This window comes from Phalangium opilio, unplaced genomic scaffold (genome assembly GCF_054372755.1).
Source record: "Phalangium opilio isolate 3A_F unplaced genomic scaffold, DU_Popi_V2 ptg000075l_1, whole genome shotgun sequence".
NCBI lineage: Eukaryota > Metazoa > Arthropoda > Arachnida > Opiliones > Phalangiidae > Phalangium > Phalangium opilio.
In genome coordinates this window covers 1,074,201-1,099,732 of record NW_028324184.1, presented here as the reverse complement: position 1 = coordinate 1,099,732, position 25,532 = coordinate 1,074,201, and the positions used below count along the sequence as shown (strand labels likewise).

At 37.5% G+C, this 25,532-nt stretch overlaps 4 protein-coding genes and 1 long non-coding RNA gene across 7 annotated transcripts in view; 2 read left to right on the top strand and 3 right to left on the bottom strand.

Moving 5' to 3' along the window:
• yki (Transcriptional coactivator yki) overlaps positions 1-19,471 on the top strand; it is a 36,775-nt gene extending 17,304 nt beyond the window's left edge. The window contains exons 3-9 of one of the 2 annotated variants that reach the window (XM_089844275.1): positions 10,613-10,983; positions 11,080-11,147; positions 11,239-11,430; positions 11,790-11,822; positions 14,374-14,599; positions 15,903-16,009; positions 16,154-19,471. In XM_089844275.1, coding sequence (XP_089700401.1) covers positions 10,613-10,983; positions 11,080-11,147; positions 11,239-11,430; positions 11,790-11,822; positions 14,374-14,599; positions 15,903-16,009; positions 16,154-16,234 — 1,078 coding nt within the window. In that variant the 3' untranslated portion in view covers positions 16,235-19,471. The remainder of the gene's footprint in view (positions 1-10,612; positions 10,984-11,079; positions 11,148-11,238; positions 11,431-11,789; positions 11,823-14,373; positions 14,600-15,902; positions 16,010-16,153) is intronic. The other variant, XM_089844276.1, reaches the window with a different exon arrangement.
• Positions 2,827-6,832, bottom strand: LOC149658677 (uncharacterized). Its single transcript, XR_016369877.1, has 2 exons — positions 6,081-6,832; positions 2,827-3,971 (listed from the first exon to the last, which is right to left on the bottom strand). It is a non-coding gene; the product is annotated as an uncharacterized LOC149658677 (long non-coding RNA).
• A 664-nt stretch (positions 19,472-20,135) lies between the features above and the next one.
• Positions 20,136-20,955, bottom strand: LOC149658675 (DNA-directed RNA polymerases I, II, and III subunit RPABC1). Its single transcript, XM_089844268.1, has one exon. It carries the CDS (start codon positions 20,830-20,832, stop codon positions 20,200-20,202), a length of 633 nt encoding a protein of 210 aa, XP_089700394.1. The 5' UTR covers positions 20,833-20,955; the 3' UTR covers positions 20,136-20,199.
• A 27-nt stretch (positions 20,956-20,982) lies between these two features.
• Positions 20,983-23,432, top strand: Adat1 (Adenosine deaminase, tRNA-specific 1). Its single transcript, XM_089844259.1, has 5 exons — positions 20,983-21,431; positions 21,511-22,296; positions 22,361-22,460; positions 22,972-23,043; positions 23,266-23,432. Exons 1-5 carry the CDS (start codon positions 21,269-21,271, stop codon positions 23,390-23,392), a joined length of 1,248 nt encoding a protein of 415 aa, XP_089700385.1. The 5' UTR covers positions 20,983-21,268; the 3' UTR covers positions 23,393-23,432.
• LOC149658673 (gamma-aminobutyric acid receptor-associated protein-like 2) lies at positions 23,407-25,040 on the bottom strand. Of its 2 annotated transcripts, XM_089844273.1 has the most exons (5): positions 24,911-25,040; positions 24,508-24,621; positions 24,379-24,434; positions 23,729-23,901; positions 23,407-23,667 (listed from the first exon to the last, which is right to left on the bottom strand). In XM_089844273.1, exons 2-5 carry the CDS (start codon positions 24,539-24,541, stop codon positions 23,580-23,582), a joined length of 351 nt encoding a protein of 116 aa, XP_089700399.1. In that variant the 5' UTR covers positions 24,542-24,621; positions 24,911-25,040; the 3' UTR covers positions 23,407-23,579. The 2 variants fall into 2 exon arrangements, with proteins under 2 accessions (XP_089700399.1, XP_089700400.1); XM_089844274.1 differs by lacking the exon at positions 24,911-25,040 and having other exon boundaries at positions 24,508-24,888.
• Positions 25,041-25,532: the final 492 nt, after the last annotated feature.

Below are 25,532 nucleotides of genomic sequence, written 5' to 3'. Positions count from 1 at the left end.
TTTTGTAGACATAATAGGAGAGATATTGTATAAGCCAATGTTTCTTTAAATAAAATGGTTGAGAATGGCGGCATTATACAGGGTTCATACAAACCTGGAAAACCGGGAAAACCTGGAAAAATCAGGGAAATAAATAGATGACAAAAACTTCAGGCAAAATTCAGGGAAATTTAGATTTTTTAGTAAAATTCAGGGAAATCAGGGAAATTTGCGTCAATCAGGGGCCGAGTAATTAAGCAAATTGTTCATAAACATCCCCTCCATAGGATTAACATTATACTATACTTTGGAGGCTCATAACTCTGGTTATATTAGACATACAGGGATGTCCTTTGAGTATGTTATAGTCCTATTTGCCCCCCCCCCCTCCTCCGTTAACATTTGCACCATAGGATACTCCATATACAGGAAAAACCTGGAAAATTCTGGGAAGTATATGGGGAAAAACCTGGAAATCTCGGAAATTTGTTTTCCAAAAGTTGTTTGAACCCAGTTATAGCTCTTCTTGAGAAAATCGAGGGGGGAAAAGTTTCAAAAAGAGTGGTAGGATAGCTATAGTTCTATGGGAGAATTTGAGTGGAAAATGTTCTATGAGGGGACACCATAAACAAGTTATGATTATCGCAAACACTCCAACTTGAACTGCGCAAAACATAACTTGATTTAAAAGTTTGTTTGAATCTCTTTGTATGTTCAAGATCTCGTTATAACGTTTTTTAAAAGTATTATTACCAATTAAGAGCAAAGGGACTTGCTACTACAACAAACCGTGTCATCTACCAAAGTCACGTCGCCGCTATCGCGACCAATCAAAAGCCAAGGAGAGTTGTTAGTATTCATCCTTTTTTAATGGACTCTATAAATGGTTTTAAGTCTCATTCACGTTACGCCATAGCAGTTGTAGACTTTAAGTATTGTTAGACTGCGTGGCGTAATTATAGTGGATGCCATTAGGAGAGAGAAATGAGACGGGATATCACTTCCTTTCACCCGTTCATTTCCGCTTTTAGGGCCTATAGCTGCGGCGGCGTGGCTCCTTCCTTCAATGAATAGCGTACAATTAGTCATATGATAAAAATTGATAGGGTTTTTGTTGTTATCCGCGGAAGTGGCTCGTTGGCGCCATTAATTTGTTGATGTTTGTCGCTTCCCGACACTTAGACCTCTAGTCCCTCCTCCTTCCAAGGGATAGTATCCTATATGGAGATAAATTGTTGATGGAATTAAAACTATAGATTGTTGTAGTGGAAATTAAACGCTGTATACTATTCCTTTAACCACTAGAGCAACTTTGTCGGACTGCGAATTTTCAGGCGTCATCGTAAGCTTAGAAACTGGCGAAATCTGGTTGGTGTATGTGGACTCTTTAAACGTTTATGCATGATTCACGCGTGTAAAGTTTGCTCGTTGTTTTTTGTTTGCGTGTGTTTGCTGTTCAAGCTTATCAACGAATGAATGTATTTGCGTATGGAGCCCCATATGGGTTCCGCCATGAACGTTTTTTTTTTTTGTGGTAATCCAGATAAAAAACTGTTTTTAATCGTGTTTATTTGTTAATATGAATCATTGATTCAAATGTCCTTAAAAGGTTATCGTCGTTGTTGTTGAGCGAGCAGAGTGTTTGCCCGACACTTGTGTTTGGGGGGGGGGGGTAAGAGAGGGAGAGTGCGATCTCATCATCTCAGAACCTTTGAATTTTGCACTGCTGTTTTGCAATAGGTTTTCATATATTTTTATTTTTCGATTTTAATAAGCTAACTAGCTTTCAGTATCCCTTTGTAAGTTCTGCGTGGTTCTTTTTGATCGTTGTTACAAAGTAGATCGGGGGAGGGGGGGGGCGAAATATAAGTACCCTTCCTACACTTTGGACCCTATTAATAATATTTCACGGCCAAATAAAAGTACTTTGGGGAAATAGAGGCAGAGGAAAAAATGTTTCAAATATATATTTGCAAACTCACGTTGGAATTTTAACCCTTCTACATTTAATAATCCTTATTTAATGGCGTTCATAAATTCATACATAACTGAGGTAGCTAGCTAGCTATGTAGGCAATTTGTAAATTCCCTTACTGTGTTTGTTGCGTAATAAAATTTATATTGAAACGTAACCCTAATATACATAGTTAATTCTGGCTAGGAGGTTTGATACCATTTACACCAGGAGACCGGGTTACTCGTTGTACCGCACTGTGTCCGACAAGTAGCTTGGCCTCCTACGGTATAAATGGTATTAATCTTCCAAAGTGTGTATAAGTAATTATTTGCCGTTTTATTATGATGCTTGGAATTCTTGTTAAGTTTTATACGCGATTAAAATGTTTATCTCTGAACTAGATGAACCGTAATTTATTTAATAGCTACTTGTTTTAAAAATTTGATAATTACGATGTCAATTTTAATTTATATTCACGAGAGGTATTGGTGGAGTTAATTTAGGTTGGGGAAGGGACACGATTATAATAACGAGTAACTTGGCCCTAACCAATTGTTCTCTCGTCTTGTCATAATTTGATTGTTTGGAAAGCGTATAGAATATCCGGAAGTAGTGTAAGAAAGAACTTGTTGGAAACCCATTTATTCATTGCCTATCGATACGTATCAATGATTTTTCTCATTTTGCGTGGATTATAGCGTGGATAATATTCGTAATTTGGTGGGCCGGGTTGTTTCGTTCGTTTATTTTGGCAAAAGGTGTAGAGGTTGATGGGGAAAATGAATTTTTCTAGCAGGCTGCCCTGGGTACTCGATCGTTCGATTGTAATTTGCTCCATCAGGGAAAGAAATATAATAATATTATACATATTATATTGTACATTGAACGACTGAACTTTAAAACTCTTTATTATTTTTTTTTATTCGCAATGTAATACAATTTAATCGAAGTATACGTAAATATCAGGGAAAAATTTTTAAATATTTATTTATAGGTTTCCGGATTGTGATTATTTTATTGAAAATTTATTATTGATAAGTATAATCCTTTCTTTTTGGGAAAAAAAATAATATTTTTTGTTGTTGCAAATTTTAGTAATTTTTTTTATGGTAAAAATCCATGACCAATCACTTGTCGAGTGTTTTTACACGCGACTTCAATAATCTAATCAGACGGTTCTTGAAAAGAAACGTTCTTGCTTGTAATGTACAGGGTGATTTGGCTATTTAGCATCGAGAAGATTCAGTTGTCAGTCAGTACCATTGGTCTCCTTTACAATTCCTCCCTGATTTCGCGTTGGTTCTGACCGCGTACCACGTCGCCGGTACGTAACTATCCCCCCATCCCACCCCGCAGCTACAACAACTTAATCTGATTGACATTTACAATTTTAAAACTTAGAAATCCATCCCTCCCCTCTTAAGTGCAATGTTTGACGCCGCCACAAGGGGTCTGTCTATAAAAGGATATTATCCGATGTACTACATCCGGGTGTATGTTTCCGAGGGATTCGGTTACAGTGGGGCGACCCATACTCTCGTCGTCGTCTCCTTTTCTTTGTCGGAGAGGACACGGCGCGGTGTAGCGGTAACTACTCGTAGTATGTTTGGTGTCTTCACTACTGTCGACTGAAAGAACAAGCGCGTGGACCTAAAGCCCAGCGGGTGACGCTTACAATTTGACAACCCTACTTGTAGATTTAGTTGGCTTTTTCTCCCACCAATCTCTTTTCTCATCCTTTTTGACTTGTTGGCGTGAGTGAACGCCAAGCTTTTTGCTATCAAAGGCTTAAAACGTGACACTCTTTACTACAACTTTCTTCGCCTAGTTCATTCAGTTTTATAAGTTTGACGTTTCCATTCCACGATGTTTCTTCCAATGTTAAAGCAAACCGGATGTAGGTGGTAGTGGTGTGGTGTTAGGGGTAACGAGGCCTTTTTAGTGAATGGGACTCGTTTACACCGGAAGAGACTCTCTTCGTCATCGGTTTAGCGCTTTTCGCCACTCGCCGGGTGGTGTTCTCCAACTTCTCCCCCTAAAATAAACAAAGAGTCAAAGAACCAAGAACCGCTTTAATTACTCCGTTAAGAATTCCCTATTTCTTCGTCGTCGTAATTTATGTACGTTAAATTTAACCCAACGTATTTAGTAACTATGGCGGGTGACATATCATATTTTTAGTATATTAAACCGAAATTAATAATTTAATTGAAATAGTGCACATTTTTGAAACATCTATTGTCCGATTTCACTTATAGAGGGTATAGTTGCACCTCGCGTCTTTGCGGTTTTAATTTAAAATTAAAACAAAATCATTTTGCGCTGTAGTTCTAAGGTGTACCAACTGTAAAAATTACTGACTACCAGCTACTCCTCCATCTGCTAGGCCCGAATTGTCCGTTAGAAAATTTTCTATACCTTACTCATTCACCGACCGTGTCAGAGAAATATACTATATATTTGGACGTGAAAAAACGTCTTGAAGTTGACAATGGTTCCTGCCTCGCCGCGATGGTTTTCATCATCAGTTTTCCCTAATCTTATCTCTACTCGTAAAGAAAAGGGAAGGGGTATTTTCCTCTCTCTCTCTCTCTCTCTCTCTTTAACGCTGGTGCGCTCGCTTAGTGGCGCGCTCGACGTGGGCACCTGGTTTCTCGGTAGTAGTGCATAATGAAACCTTCCTTTCCCCTTGCACGAAGCGTAAAGTCTCCACCCGAAAAGATTTCTTGCAGATTTCACCCAATGCACCACCACCACCAGTGCCACACCACACCACTCACTCTCTTCCTCGCTTGGCCTACCCTACTCACGCACTAAAGAAACGTTTTTCGCAAAAATTATCGTGTCTCCCTCCACACAATGTACCAGAAGCTCGTCGTCAGAAATGGACAACTTTTAAGTTAAAACGTGATAGAGATGGCTTCTGACGGTTGCAAAATTCTACCAAAGTTAGTTACTACGTTCCCCCGCACCTCGTGTAATGAGAGTGGCAGAGTCCTGCACGGGCCGGGCTTTTGTTGATTATCATTTAATCCAAAGTTCAAATGAAAGATAATTTAAATGAGTATAAGCTTCTAAGGACAAATGTAGCGAACAATTATCAAAAGAAATGAAAAATACACGACGCTAAAGCAAATATGAATTCAAATCATTGATTTTATGTAAAAAAATATAAAAATTACAACTGAAATACGTGTAACAGGCCGAACCGGGCCGGGCCTGTTCAATTCGTGCAATGTGTCGGGCCGGGCCGGGCCGGGCTTGGTTAATGCATGTAACGGGCCGGGCCGGACCGGGCCGAAAAACCAACTATGTACTCGGGCTCGGGCCGGATTTCGGGCTTATTCAAAATGCTAAAACCGGGCCGGGCTTGGGTCGGGCCTGAAAAACTCGGCCCGTGCAGGTCTCTGGAGAGTGGTTTCTGATATTTGTGGAGAAGCCATCTTGTACACCCCTCTCTTAGCTTGAACTTCTAGTGCAGTGTGTAGAATCTTTTGGAGATCTGACCGTGTTATTTCACTAGTGTTCTTTGAGCTCAGACCACCTAGGTAGGTGGTCTGAGCTTTGAGCATCACCCAGTCTCGCGGGTGTTATATTAAGCTAGTATTTGGTACGTTTGTTAAGATAACTTTGGGATCTTGTCCTTCCGTTGATGTACGTCTGGTACACCATCATCTCGCTTGGTAGAAGTTGCGCTAGAGACGCGGCACGGGAGTAGCCCCAACAGGTTTTTGGCACTGTCTTCATTTTTTTTTCCACGGTTTCTTGTCGGTTCAACTTTTCTTCCTCAGATGAATTTGGGATGTTTTTTTTTTCTTCTTCTCGCGTCTCTCTACTACTTTACCACTTCTGAACTGAAAAAGTCTTTGAGGAAAAATAGGTTTTTTTTTACATGTCTGAAGTTTTCTATACATATATCCATCTAACCTAACCGTCTTTTTTAACGGTTTGAAGATTTTAGCCGCGGCGAGACCCGCGACAAAAAAAGAAGCGTTTCATTGTTGTAAATCATTTGTTAAAGGTTGGAGGCGCTGTTGGCTAGATCGCGCGCGGTGCCCCGAAATTGAGTTGACAACATTCACGTTGCTTTTAACCTAAAAATAAATTTCAAGTTCGGCCTTAAGAAAGAGAAAAGATTATTTACAAAATGTTTGCTGGCAACATCTGTTAGTTACGGACGGGAGGGGACTATGACATCTACTTCTTGTTGCACCGGTGATTTCGACGCAAAATTGTTTACTCTGACCAAGAAATTGCTTTCGGAAGATCCGTCGGTACGTTATTACCTCAGACTTTGCAGTGACGTCATCCTAAAAGACTTGTTTTGAGGCGACGATATGATATAATGTAATAGCCGAATCGTAATACCAACCGTTACAACTTATTTTTTTAACGCTCTACCAAATTCTGAAAACGCTTTTACTTTTTTCGTCTCAAATTATCAACGAATTACCTAAGTTTGCGTGACCCATTAAACTTTTAGTTAGCGTCGAGTTTTAGGTTTTTCCCTCTTGAGAAATTCGAAGCCATTGAAATGGGAGTGCGTTGTTTTTTATGACGGCGATGTACTGGTGCAAACGCCCAAGAAGAAGACGACGTGCGTATAGTTATTGCTCTGGACAATGTCATCGTCTTAATGTTCTCGGATCTGCTGCTTGGGTTGAAGGCTGACAGTAGTAGCGCCGCCTGGTGGCTGAGAGGGAAACCTTAGTGGGTGGCGAGACTAACGGCGGAGGATGAGGGGGGGGACCCCCTCGTTTGAAAATGGGCCCTTAAAGAATCGACCCTCGTAAAAAACGTCCCGCAAGAGGTTCTTTCATAAATTATTTTCTTATATACGAGCGATAAACCATCTTCTTTTCCAAGAAGAGTACGCTGCTCTAGACAAAATATATTTTCTGGGTTTCTGTTTTGGGGATTGCTTTCTCGGGACTAAATTCGATGGAGTTCACTCACTCGAAATGGTGTAATTCGTGAAATAAATGTCTAAAATTCACGTGTATTCGTGTTTCCTATGAAATAATCTTACGCAATTCACGCGAATTCGTGTATTCCATGAATTAAACTTGTAGAATTCGCGTGTATTCTTGTGGAGTTCGTGGATATTTGTAAAATTGCCAATAATACTCTATTGGGTGTTTTGTTACTTGTAGACCTGTACTTAATGCTAAATCTTAAACAATTGAACATTTCGTGAAACTTGTCCTTTAGGCTTCTCTCATCACGGTATAATTTCGAATTAGGGTTGGGGGGTAGGGGGAGGGGGGAAACGGGGTTTGAAACTTAGAATCCCCGGTTGAGCGCCTTCCACGGCTGACTGGGTCCGGCCTTGCTTACGCCAAGGCGTCCTTGTCTCTTTCTCAACTTCTTTAAGTAGTACGGTACGACTTCTTTCACTGGAGAAAGCTTTAATGATGATGATAGGGGGTGTAATATAAATGGGACAGTGGAAGAGGGGGGGAAGCTAATAAACACGCTGTATAAAGGGGTGTAGTCTGCGCGGACTGTCTCTAATTAAGATGTATCAATAATTCGTCCTTTAGAAAAGCCTGTTTTATTTTACTTTTTGTGTTTACAAGGTCCTTTTATATTCGCTTTTCCAGAGAAAAACGCGGTGCGCCTAGGACTAGTTCAAGCCGTAAACAAGAAAATCTAGGTTAGACTGGTTTTTTTAAATCCAAAGTTTTCATCTCTCTCTGTGTCGCTCCCTTTTTTCACCAGTCGCTCTAAAAATCGAGTTTTACGTCATTTTTACTTTTATTTCAACTTTAAATATACTTAAATACCTGTGTTCTAGGAATTATAGCAATTGTAAAGGTGTTTTCAGCGAGCATTGAGTTCAAAGCCTTTGGAACTCACAGTTCAGACATATTGTACACCTGAGTTCTCAAGTGTCTACCCCCTCATTTTTCAGTGCCCTGGAATTATAAAATACCCCTTAATTAGAAATCATTGTCTTTCAGTAGGGGTTATCCCTAAAACACTCAAATCGTAACTCGAAAACTAATTATGTTATTCGAATACATTTAAATATTGATTTTAAAATGGGCTTGTTAAATTGGATTAAAAACATCCTAAGCACTTCACCCCGTTTAATCCTTTTTAATTCTAATCTAATCTTTACCCCATTTATTTTATTAATCGTAATATAAATTGCGAAATACCCGGAATCAACTTAAATTCTCTAGAATCGAGATTGACTGGGAGTAAACGCGGTATAATTAATGGAAAAACTAGTTCCCCTCCTATCAACTAGAGACGTGTTTTTCTCCGAAATCATGACGTCACTTCCTTCTTTCTACCTGTTGTTGAAAAGGAGTATTCTTGGCCGAGTGCGCCATTGTAACTAGTGGTCTGCCCGTTAGTATACTAGTTCACCGGATGTATTACGTATTGTTTAATCTCTCCGCCAACGCTACCCGTACCTGGAAGGCTGGAATAATGAGTGACGTCATTGCTAGTAGTGTAGTAGTCATTCATTCAAAAGAACCGAGTCTTAAATTTTATTTGGCGATGTTTTTCACGTGAAAATGTTTTTTTGTTTTTTTTTTTTCACGTGAATTTTTTATTTTATTTTGCAATTTGCCCCTATATTTTCCAACTTGTTACTTACGACTTTGCTTCGTCCAACGTGGTTTTTCGCGCGCTTCGTAGATTACTTGGGTTTGTGCCCGAACTTTCTAGGCTTATCCCTTTTTCCTCGACCTACTATTTCCTTCTCGTAGTTTTTTATATGCATATATATTTTTTTCATACGTTGCTTCAACATTGCGGACCAAGAAATATATTAATTGGAAACTCTGGTATTTAAGAATGGTGATTTTTCTTACTGTTTTCGAGTTATGAATTTCAAGAGTGTTTTAAGGATGGCCCCCTTAAATTAGAAATCATTGTCTAAATCAGTTTCTGAATTAAATTTAATTAAAGGATGTCATCCGTAAAATACTCTGGATGCATTCTTAACTCGAAAACAGAGTCCCTTATAGGAGATAGAAATTACATTTTCGACTCAAACATGATTTCCCTTAATTTATGCATGTAAACTTATCAGGAACATCTATATGGCAAAGCTTTGTAAATACTTCAAAAATTGAATTTTATTTTCATTACTTTTAGTTAATTTATTTCTGTTATAAAACTTAAACCGAAGAGAGAGAAAAAAGTAAGACGTATTCGTATATATAAGACGGAGCACCTTTCAAAATTCCTCAGTTCCTTTCAAAATATTTCTACACATATAAACTTCATTTAGAAAATTCACAGCATCTACAAGGAATTCATATATAATATTTTCGTGTTCAGTTTCTACGCGCTTAAAAATGAGCGCTTATCCGTAGATATCAAGCCCTCTGGTGGCGAATAAATATACGTAACTTTGTAAGTTTGCTTTTGTGGAATTGAATTAAAAGTCGAATCCGTAATCTATCTTCAATCTGATAATTTTTAAAAAGCGAGAAATTATGTACAAGTGTAGATATTGGCAATCCTTATCTCGCCTTCTCTATTGTATAAAAGATGAATCTCCTATGTGGGCGGATACTTAGGAGGTAATCTCTCACTCAACTTTTGAGCCACGGTGACGTCAATGATAGGAGCTTTCGCGCGCGTCATCGTCACGTTATGAACCGCGTAACTATCCCGTAATAAACTTTAGTCAAATTAGTTTAATCTTAGAATCATTAACGATGGGAAAATTGCGAGAAAATGGGTATAACCTTCACTATTGTAATCTCCATCTTGGAGTCGGCTAATCTTCAAACACACGAGGCGTGGCCAAGCGCGTCTTATAGAGAAATCTCTCTTCTCTAGCCTTATATTTTTACTGTTACCGGTGTTATTTATTGTGAATTTCTTGGAAATAAGTTGGGAGGGCGTGAAATGGTACCCGGGAGTTGGGGGTTCGTTCTTCCCCCTCCTGTTTTTTATGGCACCCTGGTTTGGCGTACTTTGGCCAATGCGTTTCTTTACTACCCTCGTACTCCGGAGACCCCCTTTATGGGTCACGTCAAGGAACTAAGGGTCATCCGTTGGAAAATAAGGTTTAGCAAACCCGAGTTTTTCCTGGAAAAAGTTTTTTTTTATTTATTTATTTGAAAAGCTAAAGCTATAAAATGGTGGCGGGAGAGCGTGAGAAAACGTTTTTGAAGAGTTGAGTTACTACTGGTGGTAGATTTTTTGGTAACAAAAAGACCACCCATAAATTAGATCAACTCGATATAAATTACAAATTTATTCCTTATTAGTATAGATGCGTTTTAATAGTTCAAGAATGCGATCCCTCAATATTATTTTATCATCTTATATTTCGTAATCCAATTTAGTATTGATTGAGGGTTTTTAATCAGATTGTCTTTTATTAAGTGAGAATTGGCTTTAAATCAAGTTCGAAACAAAAATGAAAAATAAAGAAGTTAAGCGAAAGACCGTTCGTTACTTCTCTAGTTCCGAAGAGAACGAAAATGTCATTTTAATCTTTTGTGTCTTGAGATTTCTTGCGGGGGCGTCTTTCTTGCTAGGCCTAGTCGTGGATGGAGAGATCGTAAATTAATTAGATTAATAGTTGTCAGTACCGAGATTTTTATGGATGTTGACGGAATGCCTCCTCTATTTAAATTGACGCGTAATTCGTGGCAGCGCTATATCAGTTGTCGTCTTTCTTTCTTTCATTCGAAACAGTCACCAAACGCAAACGACAACATGGGAGGATCCTAGAAAAAAATTAGCCGCTGTTCTTCAAGCAACTTCCATTAGCGCGGGAGGATCGAATTCGTCGGGCCTTGGCACATCGTCAGCCAGTAGCTTATCCGCTTCGCCTACAGGCTCCTCCAATTCTTCCTCCTCGACTGGTGGTGGCCCGACTCTCGGTGGCGGCGGTGGACCCCCTTTGGGGTTATCCGTCGGGCGCACCAATCACTTGTCTTCCGTCGTTAACCTCCAAAATTTGGGACCTTTGCCCGAAGGATGGGAGCAAGCCACTACCTCGTCTGGAGAAGTTTATTTTATTAATCACATCGATCGCTCGACCAGTTGGTTCGATCCGAGAATACGTAAGTACCACCACCATTTTTTACCAACTTCAAATTAAATGATCCGTCCGTTCGTATCAACGACCGTGATATAGTTAACATTATTATCATTTGCAGCAATCCATTTACAACGACCACCTGTCATGCAACAAAATCAACAGCCCCCGCAAATTTCTTCCACTCAGGTACTTGTTGTCCCGTGCGGCTCTTGACTACTGCCTATAAGTAATTGACGATGCTTATAATTTCTCTGTTGTCATTTTTGTCGCGTGTTAGGTTCAGATTAGTAATAGTGGCGGTGGCGGCAGCGTTATAAGCCAGTCCAGTTTGTTGTCCTCGTTAGTGTCTTCTTCGTCCAGCAATAGTAGCAGCTCGCAGCAACAGCAACGGCAACAGAAACTCCGTCTACAAAGACTTCAAATGGAAAGAGAAAGGCTAAAAATTAGACAACAAGAAATTATAAGACAGGTATGTGTCCGTCTTTGTCTATATCGTTGTGGCCTGATTTTTTGTTCCTAGTTCGGGATAAATTGAATTCTGAGTCAACGAACGAGATTGAAATCTAATTTTAAATCATCCTAGGCCTAATTACGAAAACATTTATACTCGGTTTCCTAAATAATATTTGACATAAACTCAGAATTCACTTTTCCGACGGCTTTGCGCTCTTTTAAAAACCTTTTTAAATGTTTGTAACCATCGCCAAATTGTAAATAAATAACAAACAAACGCGGTCGTAATATTTAGTACAGTGCCCTCGATTTTTACGTTGTCGTTGTGGTAACTGCGCTCTCTAATCTAAGATATTTTGTATCTTTGTGCATTAGCAAAACGCCGTCATCGGAAACCCAATGCTTAATGTGAGTTTCTTTTTAGTTTAAAATGTTTTTAAAAACCGCGTCTATTAACTCCTTTAAATGTATAACATACGTATGTGTGTACGGTATAAGTTCATAAGATAATGTTCAACATAAGTTGGTCACTGATTAATCAGAGCTTGTCACGAAGTGAAGTGACGTAGGTCATAGATTCTTGTAAAGCGATGGTCAAAGGCTTAGGTGTAAGTCTGTAGCATTACTAAGTATAGGTATAGTGTTATACTTATGGAAGGAAGGTATCTTATAAACTTATGGTATAATGTATAGCGCCGCGTAAAGATTTCTCTCGTTTCTCTGAGTGCTTGGTTAGTTCCAAAGTATTTTGAAATAACTTTGTCGGTTTGGTTTTTGCGAAGGAAATAGTTTCGCGATTAAGATCTTGGTGATCTCGCTAGCTAGGGTCCTCTCTCTCTCTCTCTCTCCCTCTTTAAAAATTATTTTTAGAAAACCAGGTAGCTTTCTGTAGAAGGGCTCCCGAGGGAAGAAGAAAAAGAGGGGGGGGAGGGGGGACCCTTTATTTATTTATAATACTTACGGTAGTCAAACGGTTTGAAAGATGAACCCTCTTCGTTTGGCAAAGACTAACTTTCCATATCATTGGGTTGGCAGGCTATTTATAAAATAAGCTTGGCTTGTTTTTATTGGACACTAAAAGCAGGTATTGTGTAGCATCCTCCTCCCTACAACACCGTACCAAAGCACCGAGTTTAAAAAAACACGGGAACACTGTCGCCTTTCTGACGGCGAATCCACCAAAAAAAAAAAAAAAAAAAAAAAAGAACCGCGTCTTGGAGATTGTACCGTGGTATGACCTAACTACTATGACGCGCAAATTTGTTTTGCGTTAAAAAAAAACACTCCCCGTGTAAATCCCCTTACGAAACGCGGACGAGATGGATTTAGTTTTTAGTTGCTTTACTAAGTTACTAACCCCCGCCATTTTAAAAAATGGCCGCGTATTAGAAAGTAGCGCGCCAACTTAATATAATGTCAGCTATTGCGAAATTATACGAAGGGACGTAACTTATAGTCAAAAAGGTGTTTATTTTTTTAGTTGCCATCTTCCAAGATGGCGTCAGGACTTACGTAGATATAGATTGACATTTAAACGAAAAATTAGCCAAGGCTGAGAGAGTCCGTCCTCCTGGTACTTAAAAGAGATGTGAAAAGACAAAATTTGTCCGCTCAATATAGAGCTATTTCAGAGGGGGTAATGGCTACGTCACCAATGCTATTTGCCCATAGAGAAAACCCTCATAAAATGGCCGCCCTACACTCAAAGGCAGGCTCAATTTTCGTTTGCAGACGAAATTTTTCCCCCACTGAAATAGCTCTATACGATGCATGGCATGAAATTCGTATTTTCAAAACAAAATAATTGTAAGAAATTTGCCAATTCAATTCCATTTGAGAAGTTGACCAATTTTTAGATTTAATAGTTTGACGAGAACTTTTAATCTAAAGTTAATGGAAAATTATTTTAGGGGTTTTTTTCTTTATTTATTTGGAAGTGGCGAAAAATTCGACACGTACTTTTTTTTTTTTTCATTCTATATTTTTTAAAAATTTTCAAAAGCCATCCTCTTCTGTCAAGTTTTCTTTTTTTCCATAGTTTCTTTGGATAATGGCCAATTCAATTTCTGTTAGTCAATTAAGCGCGCGCGCGAATCACTATGGGAACAAGCCGCCGCCACCTCTAGGCCTAGTTAGTTTAAATCTCCGTGAAGTAAACAAGGGGTCGAACCAATCTAAACAACAAAATATACACCATGGAACTCTGATCTTTATTATTCTTTTCGTGTCGCGCCCCGATAAATCTTCTCCAAAACTTTTAGCTCCTCATTAGAATATATACATATATTTTTTTAATTTAAAATGAATTGCGTAAAAAGAACTTGAAAGATATTAGGCCCCTACCCTCAACCCCCCTCTCCTAAGCCTAGGCCTAGAACGGAAGGAACACTTTTTTTTTTAATTTTCTTGAACTTTCTCTCGCACGCTGTGTATATGTTAGGTTCTTTTCCCAAACAGAGCCAATTTGGCAATAGACTCACTCTGCCTGGGATAAGCTTAGACTAAGGTGTAGGGGGGTTGGGTTGGGGTACGGGGGTACTAGTCCTCTTCATTCGCGTACCATCCGTGTCTGTTAAAACTTTGAGAAGCATCCAAGTTGCAGAGCATCGAGAAATAAGAGAAATTAAACACCCAGAAATTTTGTAAAAATCTTTCTCTCTCTTCTTCGTGTAATATTTTTTTATTTAGTACCAAATTTCTTTTCTAACTTCTCCGTATGTATGTATGTGTGTGTAATACACGCGTATTTTAATTCACTATATCCATTAAGTAAAAAAAAAGGTTTTTTCATTTATAAATAAACTGTGTTTAATTACTTTTTAACGCTGCCAGAAAGATAAGGGGTTTTAACGGTGGTGGTAAAGATTAACACTTTTAAACATTAATACTTCCTCTATTCCCTACTGATTGTCGTTAGATTTTAGTTTTCAAAGCTTTTCTTTGTTACTTACCACCGTAGGAAGATACTCTACGTCGAACTTTAGGCGAGGATATGCCGACGTCACCCACCGGGTCCAATTCGGACTTACCGCCAGCTACGACCACGGGTGTTGATCCTTTTCTTAGCGGTACCGATTTCCACTCTCGCCAAGAAAGCGCCGATAGTGGCCTCGGTCTCGGACCCAATTGTAGTCATCCCCATACCCCCGAAGATTTTCTCAGTGGAATGGATGACAGCATGGATGGTTTGTATTATTATACTTTCTTTGACAAGCGTAACATTTATCACCTTCTTTTGACTTACTTAAAGTTTGAAATAGACTAAGATAAACTTACCATCTTCAAAATAGTAAAAATTTCTCTGCTGTAAAATGTATATAGGGCAGCCCTCCACCTTGGACTGTATTAAACCCCATGGGGAAATAGCACGGGCTGCCATTGCGATAGTAAAAATTTTAATTTATGGACTCTTTATCAGATCTGTATGATGTTTATGGGTACAAGCAAAAACGGATTTATGTACTAAGAACGTCGGATCGTAGCTTTAGCCTCTAGTACCATCCTGGCATACTTTATTGAGAAACTTCGTCTGCTTATATTTTGACTCCACCCACAAATTCGATCTCTAGAAGTAGCTATATACAGATTTTGTGGGTGGAGTCAAAATATAAGCAGACGAAGTTTCTCAATAAAGTATACGAGGATGGGGAGTGAATTTGCTACGTTCAACGTTCTTCTTACATAAATCCGTTTTTGGTACAAGGTTCATACAAACCTGGAAAACAGGGAAAACCTGGAAAAATCAGGGAAATAAATAGTTAACAAAAACCTCAGGGAAATTTATAATTTTTAGTAAAATTCAGGGAAATCAGGGAAATTTGCGTCAAACAGGGGCCGAGTAATTAAGCAAAATGTTGATAAAAATCCCCTCCGTAGGATTAACATTACACCCAACTTTGGAGGTTCATAACTCTGGTTATATTAGAGATACGGGGATGTCCTTTGAGTATGTTATAGTCCCATTTGCCCCTCCTCCTTCGTTAACATTTGCTCCATAGGATACTTCATATACGGGAAAAACCTGGAAAATTCAGGGAAGTATATGGGGAAAAACCTGGAAATCTCAGGGAAATTTGTTGTTTTCCAAAAGTTGTATGAACCCTGGGGTACTTTTCTGGGCTCCATTATAAAAGATGAGGCCCCTTACTGATACCATAAACATAAGATTTAGGGACAGGAATTTTTCTGGGCGCCATTTTAAAAGATGGAAGAATTTTAAAATTAACAGGCGATAGATTAAAAATATCTGTTGAAAGTTGTTTGGAATGTACCGATGTTGTTCCGTAAAGAAGGTTTGGTTCATATCTGCCACCGGTTTCCATGATGGCATTGGATTGGGGGGAAACAAATCTTTTGGTAGATAAGCTGGGCTTTCGCGGATATGTAAAAAGGGGGTTGCGGGGCGGAATTTGATTTCGGGGGGGCGAAGAAGTGTTACTGTATAATAAAATTATTAATGAAATCCACTTTTTAACTCTATCACCTCAGATCCATCACCTCATATGAGTGATTTGGGTCTTGACGCCCTCCATACTTCAAATTTGGATCTAGGAGGTGAAAACATGGATTCTGACGATTTAGTTCCGAGTTTACAGGTAGCATCCCTAGATTTTTTGTTTGAAAAAATCTGAGACTTTTATTATTGCAAAAAGAAAATTACAACAATTATTTTTTTTTTCCACGTTTTTATGTTTTTCTTTTTTTGTTTTTTGTTTTCAAATGTTGCGTCTTTAAATTAGGAGGAACTTAATGCTGACATAATCCCTGATATTGAAGCTCTGCTAAGTTCAAACAAAGACAGCGTTTTAACTTGGTTATAAATGTACAAACAAACAAACAAACAAAACGCGTAAATGCTGCTTAAATATTTAAGCTAAAGCTACACGGGATGGGAATTTTCACGCCACACATTTTTTTATATAGAACTTCGTAAAACTTTCTTAGACACTTAGACCTAAAAAAAACAAGGCTTAGACGTTCAATTTAATTCAATTCAATTCAATTTTGGGATATATCAAAACCAATATTGCAAGTTTTTAGTCGGAAATTTAAGTTACAAAATTTGTTATAGCGTAAAACCAGCGCGAAAAATTTTAATACCGATTACATTTGACTGATTTACTTCTACAATTGACGCTGCTACGTAGTGGTCATTTTGTACTAGGTAAATAGCCAATAGCTTTAATATTGTTGAGAGAATATTTAATTCCTCATTCCAGTGCCTTAAACGATTTAAAATATTTTTAAAAATCAGTTGATTAAAGGCATCTCTTGTGCCTTTTTTTAAAAAAAAAAACGAATCAAATAACAAACTGGTAAGAATTTTTAACCAATTTTGATGTTTTGCAAAGAATTGGTAAACAATTTTTACGAGGTAAGTTTGAATAGAAAGTTTAAAATTATATATTTTATAATGAACGGATCAAACATTTTACAATTTACATGTTTACAAACAAATATTTGCGCGCGTCTCAATAATTAATCCTTAATTAATTTACGTACGCTAATTAAGGATTAAGGAATCGTAATTAATTTTAATTCTGGGGAAATTATGAAACTGAAAGTGCGTGTTAATCGTTTTTTTTTTTTTTTTTTTTTTTTTTTTTTTTTTGCAAAAGGTTATCATAGCAAACATATATATATAGTTGATTGCACATTCATTATTTTAACGGACATTTTAGCTGTTTTTTTTTTATAGCTCGCAGTTTTATTATTATTATTATTAACAAAACAAATCTCAACTCCTGTGTATGTCATTCCATTTTTACACTGTTGGGAAAATTAATCTTTAAACCGTGTATTGTGTTTAAGGGAGCGCGCTTATTCTTCAGATTGCGTCAGTATAAACAGAACAATAATAATTTTTTTTTTAATCGAATTTAATTTTAATTTTCCTGTTTCAAAAAAAAAAAGAAAAAAGAAAAATAGACTTTCGCCGCTGTTGTAAATTATTTTTCGCTTAACCCGTGAAAGTTTCATTTAAAAAAAAAAAAAGAGCTCGCTCGCTCCGAGGGCATCTATTAATTATAGGTTGTTTTTCTTTTCAAAGTATTTACATCAAAATTTAAGGTGCTTAAATTAAATTAAATTAAATTGTTAATGAATATTCGCACTAATTACGATTGAAGCAAAAATATTTTTTTTTATTTTTTTTTTTTCAAAATTTTAAAACAATTACGGTTAACTTTTTACGAAAAGAAAAACAACTGTTAGTTATTATTCTATCAAAATATTAGTTATTGTTACGAGAAAAAAAATTTTTTTTTTGTTAGGCCTATTTGTATCCAGAGAAGAATTGACAATCTAGAGTTTATTGTTGACATTTTTTTTTTTTTTTCAATTATGTGCCAAAGGTTTACGCGTATTTGTTGAACTAAGGAGATAAAAAATAAGCCTTAACGCCGCCGCTCCGCGTCTCTTCGCTACCCTGCAATTGCTCTGTTAAATTATATATGTTTAATTTAACATAACCGCAAATTTGAGCAAGCAGTTTGTAGTTTACACATTATTAACATAATTAAATCGGGAGTTACTTTGTACAATTTTGCTAAAATTGCTACTCAAGTAATCTTAGTAATCCACCTTATTCCCTTTCACCGGAAGTTAGGCTTAGCTCGGGATTCATGGGGTGTGAGTAACGGGAAGAAATTCGTCTGTCGTCTGCTACAAAAGCCAAAAATATGTACTGTAGCGGACGACAGACCAATTTCTTCCCGTTACTCACCCCCATGAATCCCGAGTTAAGCCTAACTTCCGGCGAAGGGGAATAAAGTGGATTAACAAAACCCACCCTTCTTCGCTCAAAAAAAAAAGCAACGGATCATTTAAAATTATATTTTAATCCGAAATAGTTTGATATGATAGAATTATTTCGGGTTATTTAATTATTTAATTAATCCTATTTGCTCAAGAAATCTTAAAATAATTTAACCACGTGGCCTTAAGTTAAAAACGAATCAATCGAACACTTCCCTCCACTGAAAAACTTTATATAGTCTTCCGATGAACGATGAACGCGATAAAAGATAAAAGCGTGACGCAAAATGACAAATAATAAAATGCGGTACTAGCTCAGGGACGTACTTTTTATTGTATTGTGATTAAGTTTGGATTGTTTAGACGTGTGTTTCGACAAAAGTAATTGAAAGTTCATCCCCAGCCCTTGCGTGCAGTGCCCCCTCCGTTATATACATATCTGTGCCTTTTTTTTGTTTATGTGTGGAACCGAGTCTTAAGATACGGCTCCCTTAGTTTATGGTTAAAATTTTCAAGGTAGCTACTGTATAAATTTTACGGCATATTCTTGAAATGGAAAATGTAATGTAAAAGTGCCAAACTATCTAATAATAATAATAATAATAATAACTAATTTGTTTTGTTGAGTAATTCAAGGCAACTAAAAACGTACGGCACTTTTTTTACGTTATGATATATATACACACCAGAGTATATATACAGTGGCGCTGAAGGTAAAATATTTATATATGGAAATTTTTATTATTATTTTTTTTTGGCTTTAAGTGGTAAATCTCTTCCCCCTAACCCCCCCTCCCCCTTTTTCTGTCGAAAATTCATGATCACCCCTCAATCATTGTGATATACACTTGTTTTAATTTTAATGTATTTTTTTTTTTTTTTTGATCTGTACTACTACTACTAGGGTATTACTCGGGTTAAGGTCATTTTTTTTTAAACTGTGTCAATAGTTGGACATTATCATCATTATTTTACCTATCTTGGACATTTTTTATTAAGAAATGAGTTAGACAATATTACGGTAGACGGAATCGAGAAACTTCAAATATGCAAATAAAAAAACATAAAAAAGAGGACAAAAACAACGCGTGTCTCTGTATCTGTACAATAAAGAATTTTTAAAATTGTTACGGATTGACAAATGAACATGAACATGAAAAAAAAAAAAACAAAATATGTAAATATTGTTTGTTGCTCCTGTATTCGTGTTTTTTTTTGTTTTTTTTTTGTCTTTTAAAAACAAAAATGAACAGGGAAATGGTATTAATCCTTGTGTAAATAAAATCCTTTTTTTTTGTCAATTAACGATTTTTAATTAGGTTTGATCCCCTTTGCCTGACTAATCTATATCTATATAAATCAAAGTCCTGACTGACTGACTGATTATCAACGCCCAGCCCAAACCGCTTGCCCTAGAAGGCTGAAAATTTGCAGGAACGTTACTCATAAGTAGTAGGCGCGTACTAAGAAAGGTTTTTCCAATCCGCCGCCATCTTAAAAAATGGCGCCCAGAAATGTAAAAAATCTTCTCTATGCAACAAAATCCGTGCGTTTCAACTGGTTTCACAAATATTTAGTACACTGGTTTCCTTTAACCTATAGACGGGCTGAATGGTCTTTTGGGTTCGATTTGTTGCCATCTTTTTAAATGGCGGCCAAAAACTTAAAAAGCCTTCCCGACGGGCTGACGGGCAACGCCGAGTGCCTTTGCTCCTAGGGTGCTAAAAAGTATTAGTCATCAGTAAAATCTACCCATTCTTTATATCACTTTGATGGAAGTTCTTGTTACACGCGAGCGACGCCGCGGGTAACAGCTAGTCTACTATAGAGCGGTAGTGCGGTACTGAAACGGGCGGGGGGGGGGGGAGCTGATAACTTACAATATGGTCGCCAAGACCGAGGTAAGAGATAGGAAGGTGTGACGTCATGAGAAAGTTCGTGTAGCAGACTATTATTGTAACAACATTTATGAAAGTATTCTTTATTGAAAAAAGGTATTTAAAAAAACATTACAATTGAAAAGTACAAGTTAAACTACTAAACGGTAAGAAATGTATCGACCAGCTGTTTCACTAGGTCTGATAATCTTTACTACTTGTCCTCGTTTTAAACCAAAATATCGAGCTACTGGATCTCCAGCCTGAATTCTCATCAACTGATTTTCTTTCAATTTATATCTAGCTAAAAGTTCCGCCTTCTCTTCCGGAGTCATGACCACATGCTCTGGCACTAATTCGTGCTCGGTAATGTTAATCAAGAGTTCCGATTCTAAGAAATGTTCCAAGATATATTTAGGCGCCATATCAACTAACGCTTGTTTAGCCGAGGGTGTCATTCCCGCTTGAACGACAATAATGGCTCGACTGATATTCTCTTCTTGCATACGTTGGCAATATGTCTTGATGGTTTTAATACCAATTTTTGGTTCATCAGGAAAGAAGACGAACATTTGGTCAGTAGGGTCATCGTTGTGAGCTACTAATCCCGTCAGGTCGCTTCTGGCGGGTTTGCGCTCGCTCGGTCTATCGCCAAATTGTTGTTTGAACTGGTCGAGAGTTTGGTCCAACTCGTCTTGTGTTACCAAATAGCCACGGTCGTGGCAAAGTTGCATAATGGTTTTTCGAATGCGCCAAAGTTTGTAAGTTTCAGCTTCATCATCCATTTTGATTTAAAAATTCTCAAAGTGATAATTTCAGATAAAATTTAATTAAAAATTCTAGGACGCCACTTTCTAAAACGCGTGCAACGCTTCCGACTTTCTGATGAAGAAATCCGAACAGAACAATAGAGACTACAAGCAGACGATTCTAAGGCTGGAAATAAACATTTCCAAATGTTTGCTCAAATTGGAACAAGTTTGAGGAGTGATTTACTGATTTACTGTAGAAAATTTTCAAGTTACTTCTAAAATAGTTTTATCTCACAGAAGTAAAGATAAGGCGTAATTAATTTCACGAAATAATTTTAATTGCGAGTAAAAGTGATATGTCGAGGTATGCTTATTTCCCGGGCAGCTTTTTGACCCGCAAATTTTTTGTCGGATTGCGAGTTTTGCAACGCACGTGGTCGTGGACTGTCAGACTACTGTTTCAGTCTTCATGCATAAATTAGGTGATCCTCTTAATAAAGAGTTTGCCAATATTGTCGCTAAAAAGTGTCAGGAAACCTATTTAAAACTCCCGAAGACCGGTAAACCCGTTAGCCTTAAGGAATGGACATTGCTAGCGGGAATTGTAGTGACAACAGCTGGGAAATCAAATGGTAAGCCTTGGCTTCCTCCCCTCCCCCCACTTCATCTTTCATTCGCGTGAATAAACGTGTCCATTTCAATCTCATACAGAACCTACAGTCATTACCCTCGCTACTGGTACAAAATGCTTAGGCAAATCAAAGCTAAGTGTTAGTGGAAACCTTCTAAACGACTGTCACGCTGAGATTCTATGTCGACGTTCTTTTATTAAATACATAAACAATGAGATCCGACTCGTCTTAAATAACGCCAAATCTGAAATTCTAATTCCATCAAAGGATTTCAAAGATCGGTTTACCGTAAAACCTGGAGTACAATTTCATTTGTACATAAGTCACACTCCTTGCGGAGACGCGTCAATTTTCCCAAAAACAATTTTCCCTGGTACAAAGCGACCAGCTGAAGATGATGATGGTGAAAATTGTAAACGCCTAAAAACGGCAGCGGATACCGAATCAGACATTTACCGAACTGGTGCTAAATGTCTGCCGGTAGAAGGTCAACCAGTCGACTCCAAGCTTCCCGGTGATCAATATCACGTGGTTGGTGTAACTAGAACAAAGCCAGGGCGAGGAGACCCGACATTATCAATGTCATGTAGTGATAAAATAGCTAGATGGAACGTTTGTGGCATTCAAGGCGCCCTACTTACAAAATTTCTCGATAAACCCATCTATCTATCTAGCATAGTCATTGGTTCTTGTCCTTATGACGAAACGGCTTTCAAACGGGCTGTCGTGGATAGAATTGAAAATATTTCTAGCCAAGTTTGTCATGGTTATATTAAAGCTAATCCAGTGTTATTGCAATCGGGAATTACGTTTCAAAATAGCAAGGAAAAGCTCCAAGATGATAAAGCTTTTCCGTGTAGTTCAGGTGGGAGTTCTATAATGCTCCATTTTAAAACAGTAGCAAAGTTTTTAATTAGGTTTTTCCGTAGCAATTATCTGGTGTAACGTCAGGAATAAATCATTGGAAGTTTGTGTAGAAGGACGAAAACAAGGAGTTACGCTTAAAAACGTGGATAAGCCAACTTCTAGGTAATAAAAACGCAGTCCATGAAGGAAGTTGAAGATTTTCCCTAGAACCAAGCGTCCAAAGTTTTCTTTATGGTCGGGCCCCCTCCACAAAGGCGTTATCTTTATGGATGACCCCCTGGAAGGAGCCAGAAACTGGCGCCAAAAAGCGGTTCTCTTTATGGGTGACCCCCTGGATTCTGGAACGAGCCAGAAACTGGCGCCAAAAAGCGGTTCTCTTTATGGGTGACCCCCTGGAACGAGACAGAAACTGGCACCAAAAAGCGGTTCTCTTTATGGGTGACCCCCTGGAACGAGCCAGAAACTGGCACCAAAAAGCGGTTCTCTTTATGGGTGACCCCCTAGAAAGAGCCAGAAACTGGCGAAAGCCCAAAAAGCGGTTCTCTTTATGGGTGACCCCCCCCCCCCCCCAAAAAAAAACAAACCACGTGATACGGGGAAACTTTAGGAAGTTAAATTTGAACGGGGTTAAAGGGTCAACTCAAAATTAAACGAATTAAATTTTTGTTTAAAGATTAACAGTTTGCAAGGCAAGTTTCTTGAAAGAACACCTTGAACTCTGCAAGCTTCTCAACCTTGATTATGGGTAAGATATTTTTTTAATTAGTATTTTTTCTAATGAACAATAGAGTGCTGTCAGTTGTGACGTCAGATCCAAGGTTAAACGTCACGAGTCTGCCTTTAGCAATGGGCGGCCATGACAGTTACCGTTTTTGCTTTATGGGAAAACAGCATGGGTGACGTCACACCGGCGCTTCTGACAGCACTCTATAGTAAGCCCATTAAGATTGTAATGGTGTATATTTAGAAACCAGCAAACTTACGCTGAAATTAAGGAATCTTGCACGGATTACCAAAGTGTATCCAAATTATTTAAGAAATCATTTCATTGGTGTGAAAAACCAATTGAATTAAACCAATTTAAAAATGAATAAAAAAAAAACCACAAATAAAATTTAAAATATTTTTAATTTACATTGTAAAATGTTACTACAAAAATTTTCTTTGGAGACGATAAGATGATTTGGCATTTTGTTTTTTTTTTAACTTACGATTACAACATTTGAAATTAAATAAAACCTTAAGGCCAAGGCGCAAAAAAGTAGTACTAATATTTTAGGCCTAACCAAAAGTATTTTCCCCGCTATAAACTATGTACAAGAATCCATCTTCATCAACATTTTGGCGATAAATATCACCCATGAAAGCGCTAAATAGTGTTAAACATTAATTAAACGACTTATTTACGTCATTATTTTTTACCTATATACCTGGATTGGGGTAACATTCGTCCAATAAAAAGGAAGATAGCTTTTTCAGGCGCCAAATGAATTCGTTTCCTTATAATCCACATAAATTGCGCCACGGAAATATCGCAAGGGACTAGGAACTTTTGTTTATCAATAGCGGGGATTGAAGTTCTAGGAGCTTTTTCAACTATTACCTTTAGAACGTTCGGTACAATCAGAAGGGGATAATAGAAGAAGGATGACACTCTGTATCCTCCTAATGCTTTAGTTATGTAACGTCATTCTTCCCAGGCGAAGGAGCCCTTTTAGTTTGCTTTCCCGCTCATCAAACTAAGTTCAAATGGGCATCGCACCGTAAGGTGAATTCTATAGTTGTTTGGCACTAAATCCCCAGCAATCATCCCACAAACCTTGATTGTCTTGACGTGGGACAACAATCCACAAGCGCATGCATGCGTCTTGCCAAATATTTAAACGCTAATAGAGTAATGATGAGGGAACTATTTATCGTGTATGTGATTCGGTTTAGTAACCTTGCTCTAAATGTTAAGGGATGTTGGGAAGAGTGACGTTACGCTTACCCAGCTTTGTGCTTGTACACTTCTCTCGAAGAGAAGTATTATATACTTCTGGTATAAGTTTATTTAATAAATAATTTATTACAAACTTACAGGTATTCTGTCAGGGTATTTATGCTTTATATTTTTTGATTCCGCTATACGTTCCTCTATAATAAATAAAAAAAAATAATTAACATTAATTATAATTAGACGAATAACCTTTAAAACAGTACCACCCACCTAAAGTATGTTGCTCCTTAAACTTCCACTGCATTTTTTAATAGTTAATTAGAATTTAGACCCTCCAATCAATCAAAAGTTGCACCATTAAGGGCAATTTTTTAACATCTATTTCTGTATTATTCCAAAAGTGTTATAAGTACATAACTATATTTATACTTTTTATTTCGCAAGACGGGTTTAATTTTTTTTTTTTTTTTGATAAAGAGCAGATTATAATCATAGTGCAACTTAGCTAGCGTGTTTGTAGATAATTATTTGGCCAAGATATCATCGCAAAACATATATTTACAATTACAATAGTTGATCAAATAGTATTTTTTTTTAACCTTTTTATTTACGGGGTTAAAATATTATTTCCCCATACTTGAAGATTAAATTTTAATTATGATAATAAACTTACTTTGCTTGACAGTAAACCATAAATAAGTTAAAATAACTAAAGTAGCGACAATAGTCACAATAACAACAAAGAGAACTCAGACAGACCACCCCTTTTTAATGATTAAATTCGTCACTAGGTGGCGACTGGCGTGGCTACGCGCCTTATCATAGAGAATATATTTATAAGTAGAAAGACAAGCGGAAAAGGAAACTGCTTTTATTTTTATCTAAGCAGTGGGTAAGGTGGGATTCGGCTCTTTCCTTTCGTTCTCTCTAATTTTCTTATACGCTAATTAATTAATTACGCTTGAAACAATCGTAAAGTTTAATTAAGTTAGAAGTAGGCCTAGCTCAAAACTATAAGAAATAATATTATTATTCGTATCAAAAACGGATTTATGTATATCAAGAACGTCGTATTTATTGAGAAACTTCGTCTGCTTATATTTTGACTCCACCCACAAATTCGATCTCTAGAAGTAGCTATATAGAGTGCTGTCAGTTGTGACGTCAGATCCAAGGTTAAACGTCACGAGTCTGCCTTTAGCAATGGGCGGCCATGACAGTTACCGTTTTTTCTTTATGGGAAAACAGCATGGGTGACGTCACACCGGCGGTTCTGACAGCACTCTATACAGAAT